Genomic DNA, 24,653 nt, shown 5'->3' with positions numbered 1-24,653 from the left:
AGCTAATATTAAGTAGTCCCTTCGTCTCAAATTGTTTACGTGTTATTGATTTCTACAAAATTAAAAAAAAAAAAACTTTGATTTTAATGAATTTTAGTATTAATTTTTAAACTTTTTAATGTCCAAAAAATAAAAAATCATAACAAAAAATTTTTAAATATAAAAGATTAAAAATTTTAGATGTAAAAAAAAAAAAAAAAACAATGTTTTGAATTTTAAAAAAATGTAAAAAAATGAGATAAAAAATTTAAAAATTAAAACGAGCTATGCATAAGAACCAAAAGGGTAATAAATGACGTATTGAAAATTGGAAATGTTTGGCTTGTTTGAATAATTTTTTACTTACTAAAAATGTTAATTAACAGGGTTATTATTAAATTAAGTATTGTTGGGGCAGTTTTATTTAAAAAAAAAAAATAGAGCTGGTATTAAAAATTGGATTTGAAATTTTTAGGTTCAAATTTTATCATAAAAAAAATGAAAGGTTTATGAAATAAAAGAGATTACGTGTAAAAAATTATATATTGGGCAATCCACGTCAAAAATGTATTTGATGGCTATTGAGCTTAAATTAGGTGAGTATGGTAATGCGTAATGTATTTTCAGTCTAGCTTGGGTCGCAATAAATTTGATAATTTAAAATAAAATAAGATTATATAATAAAAAATTGTTTTAAAAAATATGATATGATATGATTTAAAATTTTAATTAAAATTATATAAATTTAATAAAAATAAAAAATATATTATATTTTACATGTTAATATAATTATTATATGTAATTTTTATATAAATCATGATATAAATTTATAAGACAAAAATACTTTCGTCTAAATCACAGTCATAGCTGGCTCCACCGTGTTAGATGATGTGCATGGTAGTTTCACCCTTTTCAAAAAGCTGCGGTTTTCCATAAAAAAAAACTACAAAGTTTAAGATGATTTGCTTTGGTAACAACATTAGATACTTAAAAGGGAATTGAAAGGAGAGCCTGGAGATTAGATTCCTTTTATTTCATGAAAATTAATTTTTAAAAATATTTATATTTTAGTTTTTTCTTTTTTTGTTATTTGGATGTATTAATAAAAATATTTTTTTGGTGTTTACCTATTTTTTGAAATTTTTATTTTTTAAAAATAATATTAATTTAACTATTAAAATATTAAAAATTATTTATTATTAAAATATATTGAAATAATTGATTATTAAAATTATTAATATTAAAAAATAATTATATTTTAATAATATTTAATACTTAAATATTATATTAATATAAACAAACACTTAAAATAAAATTATTTATTATTTATATTAATATTTTAAAATATTAAAATTATTTATAATAATATTTGTAGTTGTATTAAATTAAATTTAAACTTAAAAAAAATTTATCCAAGGCCCAACATGAGTAGTACAGTGCTCATAAATTTGACGAGTAATCTTACCTATAAATAATTTTTTTTAAAAAAAATTATCTTTCTCTTTAGAGGAAAACAATATAAAAAATAGTTTTATTTTAAATTAATTAATAAATTATTTTTTGTTAACCGATTAATTTTCTAACAAATAAATATAAAAATACAAAAATTATTTTTCAAAAATTATTTTCGTAAAAAAACAAAGTTTTGCAACGACTTTGATTTTGAACATACAATTGTTCTCTGATTTGTCAATTGAAATGGCAAAGAGGTCTTATCGAATAAGGTGCTTGACTGACTCGTAGCTAAAGTGTTCCACTTAAGAGCAACTTAATTGGTTGTATCAATGTATGACTTGCTTTCATTCACTGCCACCAATAATACATCAGTCGAAGAAACGAAATCCGATCATAATTAAATATGACATAAAACTAATATAAAAATATATAATTTAAAATTTTAATAAAAATAAAAAATATTTATTTTAACAAAAAATTTAATGAAAATAAAAAAAATATTTTTATGTTCAATATATCAGTATAAATTTTAAATAATAATTTTTTATTTTCCACATATTTAACAGAATATAAACTCAATAAAACCAATTAATAGATCTACCCACAAGTGTACGTTTATCACTGGACTACTACCCAATACTTTGTATGTTCAACAAAACAAAGACTGTGGCTCTTCTCTATCTGGAAATCTCAACATTAGTTTCCCTTTTCAATCAGCAACCCAACCTTCAGAGTGTGGTTACCCGGGGCTTCAACTGGATTGCGAAGAAGATAACCGCACGACTTTGACCGTAGACCATGTGATATAACAAAAAAGTCTTATACGCGTACGCTGGCCTGGTGATGTGGATGCCGTCTTCGACGGGGCCTTAACAACTTCTTAATTATCCATCTTCGCAAAATAAAATAAAGAGAAATAGATAAGAAAATCTTATCCAAGACCTTGACTAATTTTTTAAATTGTTCTCCACAATTGAATTTGATTTCTCGAAGTATGACGTGCTTTCAGTTACACCACACAAACTGTTTCAGTGCTTAATTTCCTTGTCTTTTACAACTTGATTCCTTACTTGCATCTTCCAATATTCATTATACTTCTTAAATTCTTACCCCCCCTTCTACAAATTTTTATATTATTATATCTTTTTTTAAGATTTCTATACTATGCATTATCGGATAGTATATAAATCTATTATATTAATGCATTACATAGGATCATTTCATTGATTCACAAATTTAAAAAATTTAAAATCTTTAAAGATAAATATTAAAATTATTTAATTAAAATTTTTTTATTTTTTATTTTTTTTTGAAAGAAAGAGAAGATTTCATTAACTTGAAGAGCAACTATCCTCTATTAAAGTATCATAGATTTCAACTGAACAACAACATTGAAATCTTCTCTGTACGTCAATGCCTCTCGTTGCCCCAATAATAGCTCTTCCCATCCACCTTCCTACTTTTATTTTTTAGATGGAAACACCCGGCCGTCCGATTTCAATCAATCTTGCATGGTCATAGCCCAGGTTCCAACCATGCTTGAGAATATTACAGGTCTGTCTACTTCGGATATTTACCAACAGCTATTACTGGGCCATCAACTGACATGGGATTACTACAACTGCACATGGTGCGACAACAGTGCTTTATTCCGAGAAATGTAAGATTTTTTTGTGCATTTTAGTTCTATTTTAGAAAAGATTGATAACTGTTCTTGATAGGAATTAAGCTTAATAATTAAATTAAGAAAATTACAGTTAGGTTTATTAGGATATTCCAACATAACAAATTATCACTGATTTTCTAAAATAAATATTATTTGATGCAATGAATATGCAGTTTATATATTTTAAATGTAATGAGGTATTTTACTGACAAGATAAAAAAGTCTTTTTCTTCTCTTTCCACCCTCTTGCTCATCGGTCAAGGGCCAACTGGCACCAACAAAGTGGGGTTTGAAAAAAAAAAAAAGATAAAAGGAAGAGAAAAAATAAACAAAAACTAAGGGTATTTTTGGTACTCGATGGGTTCTTTTTGTTACAAATGGTCGTAATTAACATTTTTATGATGACATTAAAAAAATCATTAAATCAAACATTAATTAATTTTCAAAAAATCATACTGACCATTAATTTATTTCTATTTCATTACGTAAGTGCAATTTTCTCTAATAAAAATTAGCTCCTTGGTTATGCTAGCGTTTTTTGAAAATTGTGATTTGGAAATCTAAAATTAAAATCAAATTGATGTTTAAATAGAGAAGTTTGAATTCATTTCCATACTGTATTCTAATAGTCAACTATACAATGACAAATTCATCTTTAGTATCTTTCACTACAGGTAAGAATAAGATACTACAAAATATAATGTTTTATCTGTTTATTTTTTTGTTTTTTACATTTCTTTATCTGCTTCAAATTATCAATATTTTTTTATATCATCATTATTAATTTTAATTTGATGTACTGAATAATTCAAATTGTCAGATTTAGGATATGCCTTGAAAACCTATGTGGACAGCTCTGTGCCTTTCCTTTTTAAGGGTCCCCATGTATTCTACAATGATGGTGATCGACCAAATCGTATGCTTCCCTAAGAATTCATTATTAATGTTGTTCTTGGATTTGCTATATATTTTAGTTTTTTTGTTGAAATAATTATTTTTTTTTTGTCTTGGTATTTTGTTGCAGGTACATATATTTTGTGTCTTGAAATAACAGGTATATTTAAGTTTTAGCTTTATATTTGCATTTATAAATCAAAGTCCTCAAGTTTAACAAAAAAGAATTAAACAAGCTTTTTAGATCGTACAAGTTTAGATTTAATTTTAATGCTTTTTCCAATTCTCTTAAGATCATTCTCACAATGAGTCTCACTTTTTTAAAATTCTCATAGTACCCAAAATATATGTTGATGCTCATTGGTTTAATTATCACATTTAATGTGGTTGAAACTGTATGGGAAGAAAAAAAATATTAACAATCTTTTTTAAAAAACTTCTACAAAATATAGTACAACTATGAATTTAGTTGTCAATAGTTCAATGGGTGAGAGTTTGTTAAAAGACAGTGTTAAGGAACAGTTTAACTCAAATCCTGGGTGTTACAGTGTTGACAACATTTCAAAGAAAAAGTTTGAAGAACCTGCCTCAACTTCTAATATTGTTTTCTCTGATGTCTACCCATCAAAACTTGGACCCCTAGAAGATGATTACCTAGTTTTTTTTGTCTAAATAAGTTATAGTTTGAAGAATGTTAGCAGTCCTGTTAGAGATTTGGTGACATTAGAGAACGGAATAGATATATAGCATCTTCCAGAATTGTTGAGTCGACTGCAAGTGATGATCATAAATCCTATTATGGTTAAATAGTGGATGTCAACACTAGACTTTATCAATTCCTTTTGGGTTTGTTTGCATCTTTTGGTGTTTCTTTTATGGTAAATTAGTCTCAATTGTGTAGTTTGAAGGTTATGTTTTGGATGCTCATTTCAATATTTTCTGATTTGTTCATTTTCCCTCCATGTTTAAGTTTATTCAGTATGACTACAATTTTGTGTTTGTGCTTCAAGATTACTGTTAAAATTAAGGTTCCTATGTTTTTATTTGCTTGGACACTAATGCCTTTCATTGAAAAGTACTAATTTGTTTACATTTTTTTCTTGAAAAGGAGGAATTGCCTTACCAAGAATGTTGCTGGGTATATCTATCTTGATTGCTGTTGTTACATACAAATTATGAAGAAGACACTTATCCGCAGATGATACAATTGAAGAGTTCCTTCAAAGTCAAAATAACTTTATACCTATTAGGTATTCTTACTATGAAATAAAAAGACTAACTTGTGGTTTCAAAGATAAATTAGGAGAAGGGGGTTATGGTTCAGTGTTTAAAGGAAAACTTCGTAGCAACCATCTTGTGGCAGTAAAGTTGTTGGGCAAATCAAAAGCTAATGGGCAAGATTTCATTAATGAAGTTCCAACAATTGGGAGGATTCATCATGTCAACATTGTGAAACTTATTGGGTTTTGTGTTGAGGGGTCAAAGCAAGCTCTTGTATATGATTTCATGCCAAATGGTTCCTTAGATAAAATCATATTTACCGGAGAAAATAAGATCAGTTTAAGCTGGCAGAAAATGCTTGATATTGTGCTTGGAGTTGCTCGAGGAATTGACTATTTACATCGAGGGTGTGACATGCAAATTTTACATTTTGATATCAAGCCTCATAATATTCTTCTAGATGAGAATTTCAACCCAAAAGTTTCAGATTTTGGTCTGGCAAAATTGTATTCAGTAGATGATAGTATTGTTTCTCTTACTGCAGCACGAGGTACACTGGGATATATTGCTCCTAAATTGGTCTACAAAAACATTGGAGGCATCTCATATAAGGCTGATGTTTATAGTTTCGGGATGCTATTAATGGAAATTGTGGGAAGAAGGAAAAATTTGAATGCATTTGCTGAACAATCAAGTCAGATTTACTTCCCATCATGGATATATGATCGATTTGAGCAAGGAAAGGAAATAGAATTGGGAGATGTTACGGATAGTGAGAAGACAATTTTGAGGAAGATGTTAATAGTAGCTTTTTGGTGTATACAAATGAATTCTCCTAATCTTCCTTCAATGTCAAAAGTATTGGAGATGCTTGAAACTGATACTGAATTGCTTGAAATGCCTCCAAGACCTTTTGAGTTTCCTTTTGATGCATCAACTAAGGATCATGGTGGCGACAATCCAATTGATGAGCCAACTACATCACTTGATGCTACGAATGAAATTAGCTTAAATATAGTGTAAACTAGCGATGGTGCATTTCATTTTGTCCTCTATAAAGTTTTATAATTTTATGCCTAGCTTGCTACTGAAGCCATTTATATAGCAATTTACAGTATAATTTTTTATGTAATATACTTGTGAGAAACAATATATGGTGAGGGATATACCTAAGTGAGGGTACTTTTTCATGGTGGTCTGAACACCAGAATTTGCTATAACATGATATGAGCGTTCTGTTGCACTGTTTGCAGAAGTTATAGAACCAACCATTCAAAACATCTATATCGAGAATCCTAGCTTCACATGTGCATCTTGTAGTGTCTGTATTAGAGAGTGATATGAAATTTCTAAGAATCATGTGTTTTTAGTAATCAAGATGCATGATGAAATAAAATTTGGTAAGTTAGAACATACCACCCCTGGATCGAGCTCTAGAAGTTGTTCAATTGTCATTCTTTCTCTTTTTTTTTTTTCTTTTCCTTTTTTACGGGAAGTCAATCATCAATCTTCATCTCTAGTAAAATGACCATTGAATTTTCAGCTTCAAATCTGGAGAGAGGGAATGATTAGTGTTTTTTAATGGGAGAAAGGGAGAACAGACCAGGATTGCACGCCCGCAAATTGTATTAGCAATGATAATTAATGCAATTTATGGTTAAATTCAATATTTAAAAAAGTTTGAGTACTTTTTAATTCAAAAACAAATTTAAAAAACTTGGTTACGATTTTTAAATCAAGTACGTGATGGGTGAAAAAATCGTATACGAATACGACCTTGAGTCGCGTCTAGCGCAACGTGTACACTGGGAGGATTGTGCCTTGCTTGACGGGGTCCTGTCTCCTAATTATTATTCATATAAAAAGAAAAAAAAATAGCTGTGAAAATCTTAGCCAAGAGCTTGAAATGGCAAATTGACAAGTCAATAGTTTTTTGGTCCACTAAGCTTGAAATGAACTCTGTCCAATTTTTTACTGTCCTCTAGTGAGTTTATGAAATTAAAAAAATGAAGGTTTCTTTATTCCTTGTTCTTTAAGTTCAATTTTTCTTAAATTCATTACATTTTTAAGTTTATATTTAAGATTATTAAATCATTCTGTTTCAGTTTCAAAAGGACCCATCAATTCAATTATTCTTTTTGACTGAAATGATCGAATTGATTATCCTTTACTCTAATTTAAATGGATTTACTCATTTCAAAGGATGAAAATTACAAAAATTAAAAATTATGTTAATTAATTCATAATTCATAATTCAAAATCAATTGGCTCTCAGATCTTATGTAGTTGAAGATATCTTCAATAATTACTGTTGTGACATGCAATTCTAAATACTCAACTGTTATATAAAATAAAATAAAATCGTTATTAATTTTTTTATTAAATACAATTGACCTACTAACGAAAATTGTGTTAGTGATGATTATTAATGCAATTTGTGGTTAAAATTAATATTCAAAGCTCTTTCGGAGTACTTTTTAATTCAAAAACAATTATAAAAAACTTGGTTAAAATTTTCGATAAGTACGCTGACCGATCAAAAAGTGTTCTAGGTTGATGTATAAACTAGGTTGGAATGTGCCATACTTGGCGGGGCTTTTAGTCCTAAATATTCTTCATAAAACAAGAAAAAAATATAGTTGTGGAAATCTTAGCCAAGAGCTTGACTAATCAGTTATTAAATTATTCCCAAATAATTGACTTCAATTGATCTTGCTTTCATTTACCATCACAAAATGTTTCAGTGGTGTTATTTTATATTGGTTGAATTTTATTTTATTTTTTTGTAATTTTATATTTAAATCAATCTCTTAATGTAATATTAATTGATTTTAAATTGAATATTTAATATAATTTAAAATTTGAAATTGTTAGGTTCTTCTTGCTTGTTACCTGTTATGAATTTATTTACGTGATAAATACTTTGTTTCAGTTCTTAGTACAGGATCTGCACTCGCGAAAGGTGTCTGTTCTAGAAATTGCAACCTAGATGCATGTGGATAAAATCTATGTTTGTAAATCTAGTTATCATCTTTTTGACATATTTTGTTCTTTCTCGTGAGAGATTTTGTCCATTTAAGTGGTAGCGAATTAAATATAGGGTGATTCCTTTTTTGAAAGAAGGAATATATATGTTTTAGAAGACATTCTTTTACATTAATGTAAATCTTACACTTTTTTAGATCTTTAGATCAAAATAATTAAAATAATTATTTTTATTAAAATTAATTATGAATTTAATTTTGATTTAAAAATTTTTAAAAATAAAAGACTTACGCTAATATAAGTGGATCTTTACTCATTTTTTTAAAATTGACAAAAAGGTAAAAAAAAACTACTTAAACAAAAATTTAATAATCATTCAAATCTTTATTATTTTATTGTGATCAGTTAAATCCTTAAATATTTACTTTCATCAATTGAATCCTTATTAAATAAAAATTAGTTAGTCTCAACACTCATTTTCGATCAATTAAGGATTTAATTTGAGTGAAAATAAATGTTTAAAAATTTAATTAGGAAAAAATAAATATTTAAATGTTCAATTGATCAAAAATAAAAAATTTAAGATTTGATTGATTATAATAAAATATCAAAAATTTAAATAATTATTAAATTTTTGTTCAAATGCTTTTTTAATCATTTCTCCTTTAAAATTTATTTTATATTATTGTGCTCTTGTGTTTAATTTTGTTTTAATAATATGAAAATAAAAGAAATAATAATGTAAGAAAATCATCGTATTTCTTCATTCAAAAGTCGTAAGTAATAAGAAAATATCTTTAAAATACATAGAAAGTAGTCTCCATTAATTTAATTTAGTGTTGACTCTTGCTGGGCTCTAATTGAATGACATTTCTCACTTAATAAGGTCACAATATTTTTATTTTAATATTAATTAATAAAGGATGAAATCACCTTTTAAACCTTAAAGTGATATGATCCTTGAGTACAGATAAATGCCCCATTTGTATTGCGAATAATTTCTATTTTGTTTTAAAAAAATGTAATTTACTATTAAAAATTTTGCATACTTCGTTTTTTTTTTTTTTTAAATAATATCATCGCCAATTGTCTAATAAATTAATAAAATAATATCTATTCCAAATCAATAGACAACATTTGTTAATAACAGCTGTCATCTATATTTAAATAGATAATTATTGTTATTAATAAACTCGTCTATTATAGAATTTTGTATTAAGAAATTCAGTATTTTGCGTACTTAATTGATTGAATTAACAAGATACACAAATATATAAATTAAATTGCTTGTAAGTTAAAGAAATAAATAACTATATTATTAAAATGTTAAATAAATCTATTATGAAAATGTTAAATAAATTGTTTTATGAATGTCACAAACTATTTATGTGTCATTAATAATAATATTGAGTCAAAACCAAATAAATGTTATTTATTAATGTCACATGTTATTTATATATGCTACATAAATGATGATTTTTTTTCTATAAACGTTGTCTATATAGAAATAGACAATAATTAAATTATAACAGGGGTCATCTATATTCAAAAAGTAGTCAAAGGCAACATCGGACCAAAATCAAATGAACATTATTTATGAATATCATGTTTTACTTATATATCCTATAAAAACGATGATTAGTTTTATAAATGTCACTTAAATAAAAAAGAAAAGACAACAATTAGATAATAACAATTATCATCTATATTTGAAGAAAATCAAAGAAAATATCGGATCAAAACCAAATGAACGTTATTTATAAATGTCACATATTATTTATATATGCTACATAGACCATAGCTATTTCTATAAACTTCGTCTATATAAAAATAGACGACAGTTTGACTGTAACAATTGTCATCTATATTCAAGAAGTAGTCTCTAGCATTTGTCACTTAATTAGGCTACAACAACTTTTTACTTTAATATTAATAAAAGACAAAATTATCTTTTAAACCTTATAAATATTTTATCAAAAAATCGTTTAAGGTTAAAAAACCTAAAATAGAATGTTCTAAAAGTCTCTACAAAGCTTTAGCTCCACAGACTTCACAATTTATAAAAAAATCAAAAGAGTTGAGAAAGGAAAGGGGAATTATGTGAATGAAGAGAAGTGGCTCTACAAAGCCTATTAATGGCTTTCTTCGTTTTCTTTCTCTTTTATGAAGTTTCTGAAGCCTAAAGCTTTTGCTGGCTCTTTTTTGTTGATTGACTACTCCGACGGTGAGTCAGTAAGACAATGGCTAGAAATGAGACAGAAAGAATGGAGAAGAGATTAACGAGGAAGATGAAACGAAAAAAGGAAAATAGAAAAGGAGCCAAAAAAATAGAGAGGAAAAAGAATAGTAGCAGCATCCTAAAGTAACCTCACATGAAGGGATGATTTAAAGAGATTTGGCTTGAGGGCATAGGGTGGTTCTACTGAGGGACTAATCCATTAACCTTTTCAGTTAAGCTCAAATACACAAACCCTTATCCTTGGCACGATGTTGTTGCTCCAAGTTCACAAATTTCTCTTGTTGGTTAGTTGTATTGACATTTCACCTTCTTATTGGAGGATGCCACCTTCAATGACACTATAATACCTCATCCTTTTCTCCAGTCAGGCGGTTCTAGGATTAATTCAGTCAGTTACATTGTCCACTTCTCTCTTGCTTCTCTACAAGGTAGTAATCAGAGACCAACCAAGAAGCAAGCACAGCATGCACATATAACTAAAACAAGCTTAAACGGTGGGAAATTCTAGAAATAACAAGATAGATTAACATAAATTGTGTAAACTTACCTAACAAAGCTAAATACTGGAATTAAATATCAAAATGGATTGATAGATTATTATGCCTGTGCTATTCTAACGAGAGTATGAAAATGAGGTGAGAAACATAAGATTTTAATTAAAGGTGGGGCAAATTGGTTAGGCTGGAATAAAAAACGAGGACAAGAAAGTAAAACTGTTATTAAAAATGTATAAGAATGTAATGAGTACATATGGCATGTAGAAGCGCAGTAAAATTATAGGTAAAATAGGGAATAAATTAGCTGACATATATACATACACACTCATATACACTCCATTCAGTATTGCATTTGTCTTACAAATGGGGAATAAATTAGTTGACATACACACACATATACACTCCATTCAATATTGCATTTGTCTCACAAATGAAACAATAGAAAGTAAAAAATAAGATAATATGAAAAATCAGATTTAATAACAGGAATATTTACTACATTGAGAAAGATAAAGACCTGAATAGCATCATCCCCGAAAAGAATTATGGGGAAAAAACAGGAATTCAGGGATGATTGTGCAGAGAATGGCTTGGTGAAGTTGCAAGACTGTATGTAATGAAGGTCATTGGAGAAAAGGATGAGTGATGCACATGAGAACCAAGGCATCTGATAGCATACTGACTGAACATACTAACAATAACTTTAGCTCCTGTGCTCTAAATGAATGTGAAAAAACTACCTTAAAACGAAAATTTTAAATTTGTATTTGGATGATAAGCTTCAATCTTAATTCTTACATGTTCAAGGCGCTCAAGGAGCAAAGTTTTAAACTGTCGAACATCCCTTCCTGTTGAATTACGGTCCATGTTATGATCTATTTCAGAAGCATGAAAGCGACCTGCCCCAGAAAGCCACATAATTAGTGTTGGATGTGTTTTGCATATTTTCAATCCAAACTTGAATTTCGCTGAATCGCAGCAGCATTGTAATTAGCCAAAAAAATATTTTCTCTAATTGATTTATACAGTTGTTTTTAAAAGAGTAAATTAAAAAAAAAATCAGCATTTACAGCCTAACATGAGTACATGACAAACCATACAAGAACTCCAAGACTAGAATATGAATTTTCAATATCACAATGGTGTGTTAGCTTCAAATTAGTCTCCTTTATTAGGTAAAAGTGCAGAAGTGCGTATAATGAGGGGAAAGTAGAAATAAAGTTAAAATTTTAAAACATCAAATTTAACATGCCAGCAACAGGAAAAACAACAACCTCCATTACAGAGCTCAATTAATAGCCCTTTGTTTATTTAACTTTCTTGAAGCAGTTAATGATAAAGGATTTGGAATTGCTCAACACTTTTCAAGCCAAATAATCAAAACCATAACCCCATATATCACTGGAATTTCCAATCCTCAAACCGCAAACTTTTCATCAGGCAAACAATAACATGAATTTTTATTTGAAACGCAATTCATCAAAAAGCAGGAAAAACACAAAAACAATAAAAGAAAGAAAGAAAAAGACTTACAATGATAAGCAACACGAGTAGCTTTCCATTTCAACATGTTAGCAACTCTAAGAAACCTTTGAATTTCAGAAGCCAAAGTAGGAGGCAATCTTTCACTGTTAAACACTTCAGAAACATAGCCACCACTTCCACTACTACTACTTTCACCAAAAGTGACCTTGAAACTCCCTTACTTTCTTCTTCTTCTTCATTGGTAATGATTGGTTTTTTGTTGGGTTTGGGTTCTTCTTCAAAGATGGGATCGATAGGAACAATCTCATTTGACATGATTGGTGTAGCGGTGACAAGGAAAGGAGGAATGGGAGTGAAGGGTGTATAACAAGTGGGATTCTGATGGCTTTGCTTTGCATTGTGATTGCTTTCAGAGTTTGCTTAATGGGTGTGTTTTCTGCTTTGGTTTTTGCTTTTTGGTGGGAAATGGAAAGAAGATTTGTGATTTTTGTTTGTGTGATTTGGAGTTAGAGCTTTTTCTCTCTGTCTCTCTGCTTTTGCTTTTTCGAGTCTTTAGTGTTTTTTATACCAAGTGAACAGAGAAGAACGAGAGTCTTTTGAAAGTGTAATGCATAGGCGGTTTTTTTAATGCTATAAAGGAAATGCAAACTAGCAAAGAACATTGAGGGATCAAATATGATTGAAACATTTCCTCAAAAGATTTTCATATATATGTTAAAAAAAAAAACCTAAAAGATTTATAAAAAATTTAGAGTTTGCTTCATTAACCATTGAGAAAACCAAAAGAAACATGTTTGTGTTATTTTTTCGAGTTTTCTTTCTTAATTGCCTTTTTTACTTAAAATAACGATTACATATACTAATATTTAAATATTAAATTTAATATATATTATTTTCAAAAAATAATTATATGAATTAATTATATTAAATTTCGAACTCCAAAATAACCCTTTTCTTTTAAAGTGACTATTCTTTGTATTTGCATAAATTTTTTTGCCATCGGACTAGTGCTAGTTGTCCTCCAACAAGTTATGAAATATAAATTGATAAAAAAAAACAGACTGAATTAAAAAGAAAAAAAAAAGGCTGTAGGGCTAAGGAATGTGAAGAATAAGGAATTAATAAAATAAGTAGTGATTTTAAAGGTCAAACAACTTTAGGATGGAAAAGCTTTTGATTACTTTTCCATGCAAATTAAGAATGTGAAGAAAAACACAAATTGGGCACTTTCTTGGCTCATGGGTGTCTGCTTATCTGTGATCTTTATCAGGAACCTGCCAACTCATTATACAAATAAATAATTGAGACAAATTATTTATTTTATAAGCAATAACTATTTTTAAAAAATTTTTAATCTACCTTTAACTCTCAATTTTTATTTACTCAATACATTTTAAAAATTGAGCAACATGTATGTCATCCAAATTTATTTTTAAATCTTATATAAATATTTAAAAATAAATGTAAATGATCTATTATTTTAATATGTTTGCAATCTTATTATCATCGTCGTGTGTCTTGCAATAATTTATTTCAATAAGTAATTGAAATAAATTATTAATCTATAAGCAATAAGTATTATTTTTTTAATTTTTAATCTATCCTTAATCTGTAACTTTTATATATTTAACTTATTTAAAAAATATATGTTATATGCTTATATCCTTTGGAATCTATAAATTTTAAGAATTTGATCAGCACTAATACTCATGTCGACTGTAATACAACACTTATTACAAATTTTATTACTCGATGCATAAAATTTACAGTTTTTTATATATTAAGAAATACAATGCGTATTAATTAAAGACTCTTAAATTCAAAGTTAAAATTTCTTTTTTTTTTTTATAAAATTCATAATTTTAACTTTTTAAAATTATATAACTATTTATAGTATAAATAAATAATATAAAAAATTATCATTTTTGCATCTTGCAAGATTAAAGCTAATATTAAGTACTCCCTCCATCTCAAATCGTTTATGTGTTATTGATTTTTATGAAATTAAAAAAAAAAAACTTTGATTTTAATGCATTTAATATTAAATTTTAAATATTTTATAAAATTAAAAATTTATGATTTTTAATGTCAAAAAATAAAAATATCACGAAAAATAATTTTAAAATAAAAAATAAAAATTTTAGATGTTAAAAAAAAGACATAATTTTGGAATTTAAAAAAAAATTAAAAAAATGAGATGAAAAAAATAACAATTAAATCGAGCTATGTATGAGAACCAAAAGGGTAATAAATGACTTATTGAAAATTGGAAAATAGCAATATTTATTAATCAAATATTAAATATATTTATATAGTTAAAATAGTTATATTTTATATTGAAAGTATTTATTATTAAATCATAACAAAAATGTTAGTTATATTTATTATAAAAATAGTAATAAAAATACCTTAATAAATAAAATATAAAAATAAGATATTTTTAAATTGAAAATTATTAAGAAATTGTTAAAAATATTCATATTATGAAAATAATAATATTATAATATCATTTATTATTGATTATCAAAATAATATAATATTATTTAATATATTATATATTATTAAAATAATAATATAATACTATTTATTATTGAAATATTAAAAGTATTTATGTTTTATAATATATAAAATAAAATATTTTAAATTAAAATACCGAAAAACTTTTATGATAATATATTATTATCTTATTATTTAATTAAATTAAATAAATATATTTTTATCACTATAATAATATTTTTGATCATATCAAATCAAATTTAAACTTAAAATATCTCGTTCAAAGTCTTACTTCATTATAGTTATAAAAATATCTAAAATTAAAATATTAGAAGACTATTAATGTTAATATTTTAATTTTTAAGTAAAATTAAATAAAAATATTCTTATTAATATAATAAGAATAAAATTATAAGACTATTAATGTTAATATAATAAAAATATCTAAAATTAAAATATTAGAAGACTATTAATGTTAATATTTTAATTTTTAAGTAAAATTAAATAAAAATATTCTTTTTAATATAATAATATTTCTAGTTGTATTAAATTAAGTTTGAACTTAAAAAAAATTATCTTCACGGTCCAAGTTGAATGGAATAGTGCTCACAAATTTGACAAGTAGTCTTACCTATAAACAAACTAAAAAAAAAATTATCTTCCTCTTTTTAAAAAAGGAAAACAATTTTAAAAATAATTTTATTTTTCATTGACCAATAAAATATTTTTTTATCAACTAATTTTCTACCAAATAAATATAAAAAGGTACAAAAATTATTTTAGCAAAAATAGAGTTTGGCAATGACTTTGATTTTGAACACAGAATTGTTCTCTGAGTTGTCAATTGAAATGGCTTGACTGACTCGTAGCTAAAGTGTTTCACTTGAGAGCAACTTAATTGGTTGTGTCAAAGTATAACTTGCTTTCATTCACTGCCACCAATAATAGATCAGTTCGAAGAAATGAAATCCGATCATATTTGAAATATGATAAAAAAAAAAAATAATATGATTTAAAATTTTAGTAAAAATAAAAAATATTTATTTTAACAAAAAATTTAATAAAAATATTTTATATTTAAAATTTCAATACAATTTTAATATAATAATATTTTATTTTACACACATTCCACGTACGCGACTTAAACTTAATAATTAATAGATCTACGCATAAGTGAAGTTTTTTCTATCACTGGACTGCGTACCCAATACTTTTTATGTTCAACAAGACAAAGGCTGTGGCTCTTCTTTACGTGGAAATGTCAACATTAGCGTCCCTTTTCAATCGGCAACCCAACGTTCAGAGTGTGGTAACCCGGGGCTTCAACTGGATTGCGAGGAAGATAACCGCACGACTTTGACCATAGACGATCAGAAAAAACAAAAAAGTCTTAAACGCGTACGCTGGGCCTGGGGGTGTGGATGCCTTCTTTGACGGGGTCTTAACTACTTCCTAATTATTCATCTTCACTTTCAACTTTTGTTTACTCAATACATTTAAAAAATGACCAACATGTATGCCATCTAAATTTATTTTTAAATCTTACATAAAAATTTAAAGATCAATGTAAATGACCTATTATTTTAATATGTTTACAATTTTATTATCATCGTGTGTCTCTTGTAATAGTTTATATCAATAAATAATTGAAACAAATTATTTATTTATAAGCAATAATTATTTTTTTAATTCTTAATCTATCTTTAATCTTTAACTTTTATATGCTTAACTCACTTAAAGGAAAAAAAGATTTTATACACTTAGATCTTTTTAAATTTGTAAATTTTAAAAATTTGATCAACACTAATATTCGGATCGACTGTAATACAATACTTATTACTAGATGCATAAAAGTTAAAGTTTCTTATATTAAGCAATACAATGCATATTAATTTAAAACTTTTAAATTTAAAGTTAAAATTTTACCTTTTTATAAAATTTATAATTTTAACTTTTTAAATTTATAAAAATATTTATATTGTAAATAAATAATATAAAAAATTATCGTTTGTGCATCTCATGAGATTAAAGCTAATATTAAGTACTCCCTTCATCTTAAATTGTTTACGTGTTATTGATTTTTCAAAAATTAAAAAAAAAAAAACTTTGATTTTGATGCATTTTAATATTAAATTTTAAATTTTTTTATAAAATTAAAGTTTCATAATTTTTAATGTCAAAAAATAAAAAATCATGAAAAATAATTTTAAAATATAAAAATTTAAAAAATATAGATGTTAAAAAAAGACACAATTTTGAATTTAAAAAAATGTAAAGAAATGAGATGAAAAAAATAAAAATTGAAACGAGCTACGCGTGAGAACCAAAAGGGTAATAAATGACTTATTGAAAATTGAAAATGTTTGAATGATTTTTTTTTTTTTACTTACTAAGAATATTATTAACAGGGTTATTATTAAATTAAGTATTGTTGGGGCAATTTTATTAAAAAAAATAGTGCTGGTAGTAAAAATTGGATTTGAAAATTTTAGATTCAGAAATTTTCATAAAAATAATGAAAGGTTTATGAAATAAAAGAGATTACATGTAAAAAAAAATATATTGGGCAATCCACGTCAAATATGTATTTGATGTCTGTTCAGCTTAAATCAGGTGAGGATGGTAATACGTTATGAATTTTCAAATCAGTTTGGGTTGTAATAAATTTAATAATTTAAAATAACATAAGATGATATGATAAAAAAATTATATAAAACAATATATCAGTATGATAGTATGATATGATTTAAAATTTTAATAAAAATTATATAAATTTAATAAAAAATATATATATTATATTTTATATGTTGATATAAATTATTATGCATAATTTTTATATAAAACATGATATAAATTTATAAGACAAAAATACTTTCGTCTAAATCATAGTCATAGCTGGCTCCATCATGTTAGATGATGTGCATGGTAGTTTCCCCCTTTTCAAAAAGCGTCACTACAAAGTTTAGGATTATTTGCTTTGGTAACAACATTAGATACTTAAAAGGGAATTAAAAGGAGAGCTTGGAGCTTAGATTCCGTTTATTTCATGAAAATTAATTTTTAAAAATATTTATATTTTAAAAAAATTGTTTGTTATTTGGATGAATTAATAAAAATATTTTTTTTGGTATTTAGCTATTTTTTGAAAAATTTATTTTTTAAAAATAATATTAATATAACTATTAAAATATTAAAAATTATTTATTATTAAAATATATTGAAACAATTTATTATTAAAATTATTAATATTAAAAAATAATTATATTTTAATAATAATATTTAATACTTAAATATTATATTAATATAAACAAACACTTAAAATAAATTTGTTTATTATTTATATTAATAGTTTAAATCATTCATTATTTATATTAATATTTTAAAATATTAAAATTATTTATAATAATATTTGTAGTTGTATTAAATTAAATTTAAACTTAAAAAAATTTTATCCAAGGCCCAACATGAGTAGCATAGTGCTCATAAATTTGACGAGTAATCTTACCTACAAATAAATTTTTTTAAAAAAATTATCTTTCTCTTTATAGGAAAACAATTTTAATTTCAAATTAATTAATAAATTATTTTTATTAACCAATTAATTTTTTATCAAATAAATATAAAAAACATAAAAATTATTTTCGTAAAAAAGCAAAGTTTTGCAATGACTTCGATTTTGAACATACAATTGTTCTCTGAATTGTCAATTGAAATGGCAAAGAGGTTTTATCTAACAAGGTGCTTGACTGACTCGTAGGTAAAGTGTTCCACTTAAGAGCAACTTAATTGGTTGTATCAAGGTATGACTTGCTTTCATTCACTGCCACCAATAATAGATCAGTCGCAGAAATCATAATTAAATATGACATAAAAATATATAATTTAAAATTTTAATTAAAAAAATAAAAAGTATTTATTTTAACAAAAAATTTAATAAAAATAAAAAATATTTTTATGAGCAATATACCAATATAAATTTGATATAATAATTTTTTATTTTCCACATATTTAACAGAATAAAAACTCAATAAAACCAATTAATAGATCTACCCACAAGTGTACTTTTATCACTGGACTACTACCCAATACTTTTTACGTTCAACAAAACAAAGACTGTGGCTCTTCTCTATCTGGAAATCTCAACATTAGTTTCCCTTTTCAATCAGCAACCCAACCTTCAGAGTGTGGTTACCCGGGGCTTCAACTGGATTGCGAAGAAGATAACCGCACGACTTTGACCATAGACCATGTGATATAACAAAAAAGTCTTATACGCGTACGCTGGCGTGGTGATGTGGATGCCGTCTTCGACGGGGCCTTAACAACTTCCTAATTATTCATCTTCGCAAAATAAAATAAAATAAAATAAAGAGAAAGAGATAAGAAAATCTTATCCAAGACCTTGACTAATTGTTTAAATTGTTCTCCACAATTGACTTTGATTTCTCGAAGTATGACGTGCTTTCAGTTACACCACACAAACTGTTTCAGTGCTTAATTTCCTTGTCTTTTACAACTTGATTCCTTACTTGCATCTTCCAATATTCATTATACTTCTTAAATTCTTACGCCCCCTTCTACAAATTTTTATATTATTATATCTTTTGTTAAGATTTCTATACTATGCATTATCGGATAGTATATAAATCTATTATATTAATGCCTTACATAGGATCATTTCATTGATTCACAAATTTAAAAAATTAAAAATCTTTAAAGATAAATATTAAAATTATTTAATTAAAAAAACAATTATTTTTTATTTTTTTTAAAAGAAAGAGAAGATTTCATTAACTTGAAGAGCAACTATCCTGTTTTAAAGTATCATAGATTTCAGCTGAAAAACCATCCAACTCGATTATATTTTTTTATAGTAATTATTGAATATTTTTATTTTTAATTTTAGGGATTTTAAATTTTCTAAATTTATAAATTAGTTAGGTGACACCGTATAATATATTAATAGATTATAAAATTTATATAATAATAATATATCAAATATAAATTTTTTTACGTGTATATTGTTGATTTCAATTGAATAATAATTAAAATGGTTTAAAGCACTTGACGGGTCAATCAACTTGGATAGACATTTACCTTTTTTTAATTCTTATTGTCTAAGTCGTTAAAGTCTTCCCTCACTTTAACCTAAGTGATTTTAAAAACATGAGTTTCTTCCCGGTATGAAAAAAAAACGTTTCTATGCTTTTATATTTCCTTGGACTTAAATCTGGTTCTTCATCAGCAAAACTTTAGGATGGCAAAAGCACAACTTTCGTTGTTTTGGCTCATGGCCCTTGCTTTATTTCTATCATTCCCTGATTCTTGCATCGCTAAACGTCGAATTCCTAAAGACTGTGGCTCTTCTTATTGTGGAAACGTCACCGTCAACTTCCCTTTCCGATTAAAAAGCCAGCCTCCCGAGTGTGGTGACCATTGGCTAGAACTGGATTGCAACAATAACAATCGCACCACTTTTGTGTTTGGTAAGGATAACTTGTACGTCCAAAACATCTCTTATGGAGACCAAACAATATTACGAGTTATGGATATGGTGGATCATGAGAGACTGAGCAGAGACCATTGCTCCCTTCCTCGTGGTTCCTTAAATGGTATTGAATATTCATATCAGTCTTTGGAATCGAATTTAGGAGTGGATGTTTCTTTATATTATAATTATAGTTCTATGTATGGTTATAGTTTTATGTATCTAGTAAATTGCACAACAACAATGAAATCTTCTCTGTACGTCAATGCCTCTCGTTGCCCCAATAGCTCTTCCCATCCACCTTCCTACTTTTATTTTTTACATGGAAACACCCAGGCGTCCGATTTCAATCCATCTTGCATAGGCATAGCTGAGGTTCCAATCATGCTTGAGAATATTTCAGGTCTATCTACGTCGGATATTTATGAACAGCTATTACTGGGCTATGAACTGATATGGTATTACTACAACTGCACAGGGTGCGACAACAGTGTTTCATTCCGAGATATGTAAGATTTTTTTGTGCATTTTATTTCTATTTTAGAAAATATTGATAACTGTTCTAGATAGGAATTTAGATTAATAATCAAATTAAAAAAAATTACAGTTAGTTTATGAGACTGTTGCAATATAATAAATGATTAGTGTTTTCTTTTTAAAATAAATATTATATAACGTAATGAATGCAATTTATATATTTCAAATGTAATGAGGTATTTTTGGTACTTCATTGGTTTTTTTTTTTTTTTTTTTTGTTCCACTTGATAGTGATTAACATTGTTATGATTACATTAAAAAAATCATTACATCCAACATTACTTATTTTTCAATAAACAACACAGCCCATTAATTTATTTCTATTTCAATACCAAAGTGCAATTTTCTCTAATAAAAAGTAGTGCCTCGGTTTTGCTAACATTATTTGAAAATTATGATTTGAAAAACTAAAATAAAAATCAAACTGTTGTTTAAATCGAAATTTTTGAATTTTTTTCAATATCATATTCTAGTGGTCAACTATAAAATGAGAAATACATCTTTAATAACTTTCACTACAGGTAAGAATAAGATACTACAAAACATAATTAACGTTTAATAATACCTTCTGTTGATTTTTCTTTTACATTTTTTTATCCGTTTTAAATTGTCAGTTTTCTTTTATATCACTATTATTAATTTTAATTTGATGTGTTGAAAATTCAGATGGTCAGATTTGAGATATGCATTGAGAAACTATGTGGACAGCTTTGTACATTTCCTTTTTAAGGGTCATCATGTATCCTACAATTCTTATAATCCTCCTACACGTATGCTTCCTGGAATTCATTAGTAATGCTCTTCTTGGATTTGCTATATATTTTTGTTCTTTTATTGAAATAATTACATTTTGTTTTTGTATTGGTATTTTGTTGCAGGTACATATATTTTGTGTCTTGAAATAACAGGTATATTTAAGTTTTAGCTTTATATTTGCTTTTGCATATATAAATCCAAGTCTTCAAGTTTAACAAAAAAGAATTAAACAAGCCTATTAGATCGTACAAGTTTAGATTTAATATCAATGCTTTTTCCATTTCTCTTAATATCATGCTCACAACAGGTCTCACATCTTAAAAATTCTGGTAGTACACAAAATGTATGTTGATACTCATTCGTTTAATTCTATTGAAGTAGTTGAAAGTGTATGGGAAGAAAAAAAAACTAACAATCTTTCTTTAAAAAATTCTACAAAACATAGTACAACTATGAATTTAGTGAATATTGCTAATAGTTTGAAGGGTGAAAGTTTGTTAAAAGACAGTGTTAAGGAACAGTTTAATTCAAATCTTGAGTGTTACAGAATTGACAAGATTTCAAAGAAGAATTTTGAAGAACCTGCCTTAACTTCTAATTCTTTTTTCTCTAATGTCTACCAATCAAAAGTTGAACCCCTAGAAGATGGTTACCTACTTTTTTTTGTCTAAATAAGTTATAGTTTGAAGAATGTTAGCGGTCCTGTTAGAGATTTGGTGACATTAGAGAATGGAATAGATATATAGCATCTTCTAGAATTGTTGAGTCGACCACAAGTGATGATCATAAATCCTAGTATGGTTAAATAGTTGATGCGAGCACTTGACTTTATCAATTATTTTTGGGTTTGTTTGCATCTTTTGGTGTTTCTTTTATGGTAAATTAGTTTCAATTGTGTAATTTGAAGGTTATGTTTTGGATGCTTATTTCAATATTTTCTGATTTGTTCATTTTCCCTCCATGTTTAAGTTTATTCAATATGAATACAATTTTGTGTCTGTGCTTCAAGATTACTGTTAAAATTAGGTTCCTATGTTTTTATTTTCTTCGACACTAATGCCTTTCATTGAGAAATACTAATATGTTTACATTTTTTTTCTTGAGAAGGAGGAATTGCCTTACCAAGAATGTTGCTGGGGATATCTATCTTGATTGCGGTTGTTACATACAAATTACGAAGAAGACACTTATCCGCAGATGATACAATTGAAGAGTTCCTTCAAAGTCAAAATAACTTTATACCTATTAGGTATTCTTACTATGAAATAAAAAGAATAACTAGTGGTTTCAAAGATAAATTAGGAGAAGGGGGTTATGGTTCAGTGTTTAAAGGAAAACTTCGTAGCAACCATCTTGTGGCAGTAAAGTTGTTGAGCAAATCAAAAGCTAATGGGCAAGATTTCATTAATGAAGTTGCAACAATTGGGAGGATTCATCATGTCAACATTGCGAAACTTATTGGGTTTTGTGTTGAGGGGTCAAAGCAAGCTCTTGTTTATGATTTCATGCCAAATAGTTCATTAGATAAAATCATATTTTCTGGAGAAAATAAGATCAGTTTAAGCTGGCAGAAAATGCTTGATATTGTGCTTGGAGTTGCTCGAGGAATTGACTATTTACATCGAGGATGTGACATGCAAATTTTACATTTTGATATCAAGCCTCATAATATTCTTCTAGATGAGAATTTCAACCCAAAAGTTTCAGATTTTGGTTTAGCAAAATTATATTCAGTAGATGATAGCATTGTGTCTCTCACTGCAGCACGAGGTACACTGGGATATATTGCTCCTGAATTGGTCTACAAAAACATTGGAGGCATCTCATATAGAGCTGATGTTTATAGTTTCGGGATGCTTTTAATGGAAATTGTGGGAAGAAGGAAAAATTTGAATGCATTCGCAGAACAATCAAGTCAGATATACTTCCCATCATGGATATATGATCGATTTGAGCAAGGAGAGGAAATAGAATTGGGAGATGTTACGGATAGTGAAAAGATGATTTTGAGGAAGATGTTAGTAGTAGCTTTTTGGTGTATACAAATGAAGCCTGCTAATCGTCCATCAATGTCAAAAGTGTTGGAGATGCTCGAAACCGATACTGAACTGCTTGAAATGCCTCCAAGACCTTTTCAGTTTCCTTTTGAAGCATCAACTGAGAATCATGCATGTGATGATAATTCAATTGATGAGACAATCACATCGCTTCCCCACGGGATAGAAATTTGCTTAAATGAAATGCAAGAGCCATGTGACTCTTTATCTTGTCGTTAGTAGCTGACTCTTGGGGGTTGGGAATGAGTATGGTATGTTGTGAAATTTTCAATAATATCCTTGCATTATTGAATGCTAAAAAGACCAATTTTAAGCAAAGTAATTTTGTTTTTGTATATTATTGTCAAATATATAATAAGGAACAAAAAGTCTCAATTTGCCAAAACTTTGTGTTGTAATTTCCAAAAGGCTATAAACATATGTATAACATTATTTTGGAACAAAATAGACTAAACCAATACACAAATTAAATACATAACATAAGGTTCAAACCTATAATATTATGCACACTGGTATAGAATAAGGTAAGGTCTAAGCAAAGAGAGGTTGAGGGGCATAAAATAATCTGGTTTTAATATTATATTTCAAAACACTCATTGATTGCATGGATGATTATATTAAATATGCTTTCAACAAAAGATAAGTTGAGAAATTGGGGAATAGAGGTGGATGAAAGGTGCTCCCTATGTTAACATGAAAGGGAATCCAAAGACCACCAATTTTTTGGCTATGATAAACGAAAATGGAGTGGAGAAGGGTATTGCAGTAATGTAGGATTCACAATAGCAATGAAAGTTATCTAAATTTGAAGCAAACTTGACATTGGCAATAGTAATGAAAGTTATCTAAAAATATCAACTTAATTATTAATAAGTAGTTTATTTTATACATCTACCCA

At 26.7% G+C, this 24,653-nt stretch overlaps 1 protein-coding gene, 1 long non-coding RNA gene and 1 pseudogene across 3 annotated transcripts in view; 2 read left to right on the top strand and 1 right to left on the bottom strand.

The window, feature by feature from the left end:
- LOC149511622 (uncharacterized) overlaps positions 1 to 13,041 on the bottom strand; it is a 53,470-nt gene extending 40,429 nt beyond the window's left edge. The window contains exon 1 of the long non-coding RNA XR_016333756.1: positions 12,470 to 13,041. This is a non-coding gene — a long non-coding RNA (uncharacterized LOC149511622). The remainder of the gene's footprint in view (positions 1 to 12,469) is intronic.
- LOC149511623 (rust resistance kinase Lr10 pseudogene) lies at positions 5,541 to 6,458 on the top strand (annotated as a pseudogene).
- A 6,988-nt stretch (positions 13,042 to 20,029) lies between the features above and the next one.
- Positions 20,030 to 24,090, top strand: LOC111275993 (rust resistance kinase Lr10-like). 2 transcript variants are annotated; one of them, XM_089754430.1, is made up of 5 exons: positions 20,032 to 20,529; positions 20,809 to 20,914; positions 21,609 to 21,712; positions 21,821 to 21,850; positions 22,806 to 24,090. In XM_089754430.1, the coding sequence occupies exons 1-5, from the start codon at positions 20,175 to 20,177 to the stop codon at positions 23,972 to 23,974; spliced, it is 1,764 nt and encodes a 587-aa protein (XP_089610556.1). In that variant the 5' UTR covers positions 20,032 to 20,174; the 3' UTR covers positions 23,975 to 24,090. The 2 variants fall into 2 exon arrangements, with proteins under 2 accessions (XP_022717423.2, XP_089610556.1); XM_022861688.2 differs by having other exon boundaries at positions 20,030 to 20,914.
- Positions 24,091 to 24,653: the final 563 nt, after the last annotated feature.

Source organism: Durio zibethinus, chromosome 25 (genome assembly GCF_047325235.1).
Source record: "Durio zibethinus cultivar Kanyao isolate XHJ-2024 chromosome 25, ASM4732523v1, whole genome shotgun sequence".
Lineage (NCBI taxonomy): Eukaryota > Viridiplantae > Streptophyta > Magnoliopsida > Malvales > Malvaceae > Durio > Durio zibethinus.
This window is presented reverse-complemented; position numbering and strand designations above follow the sequence as displayed.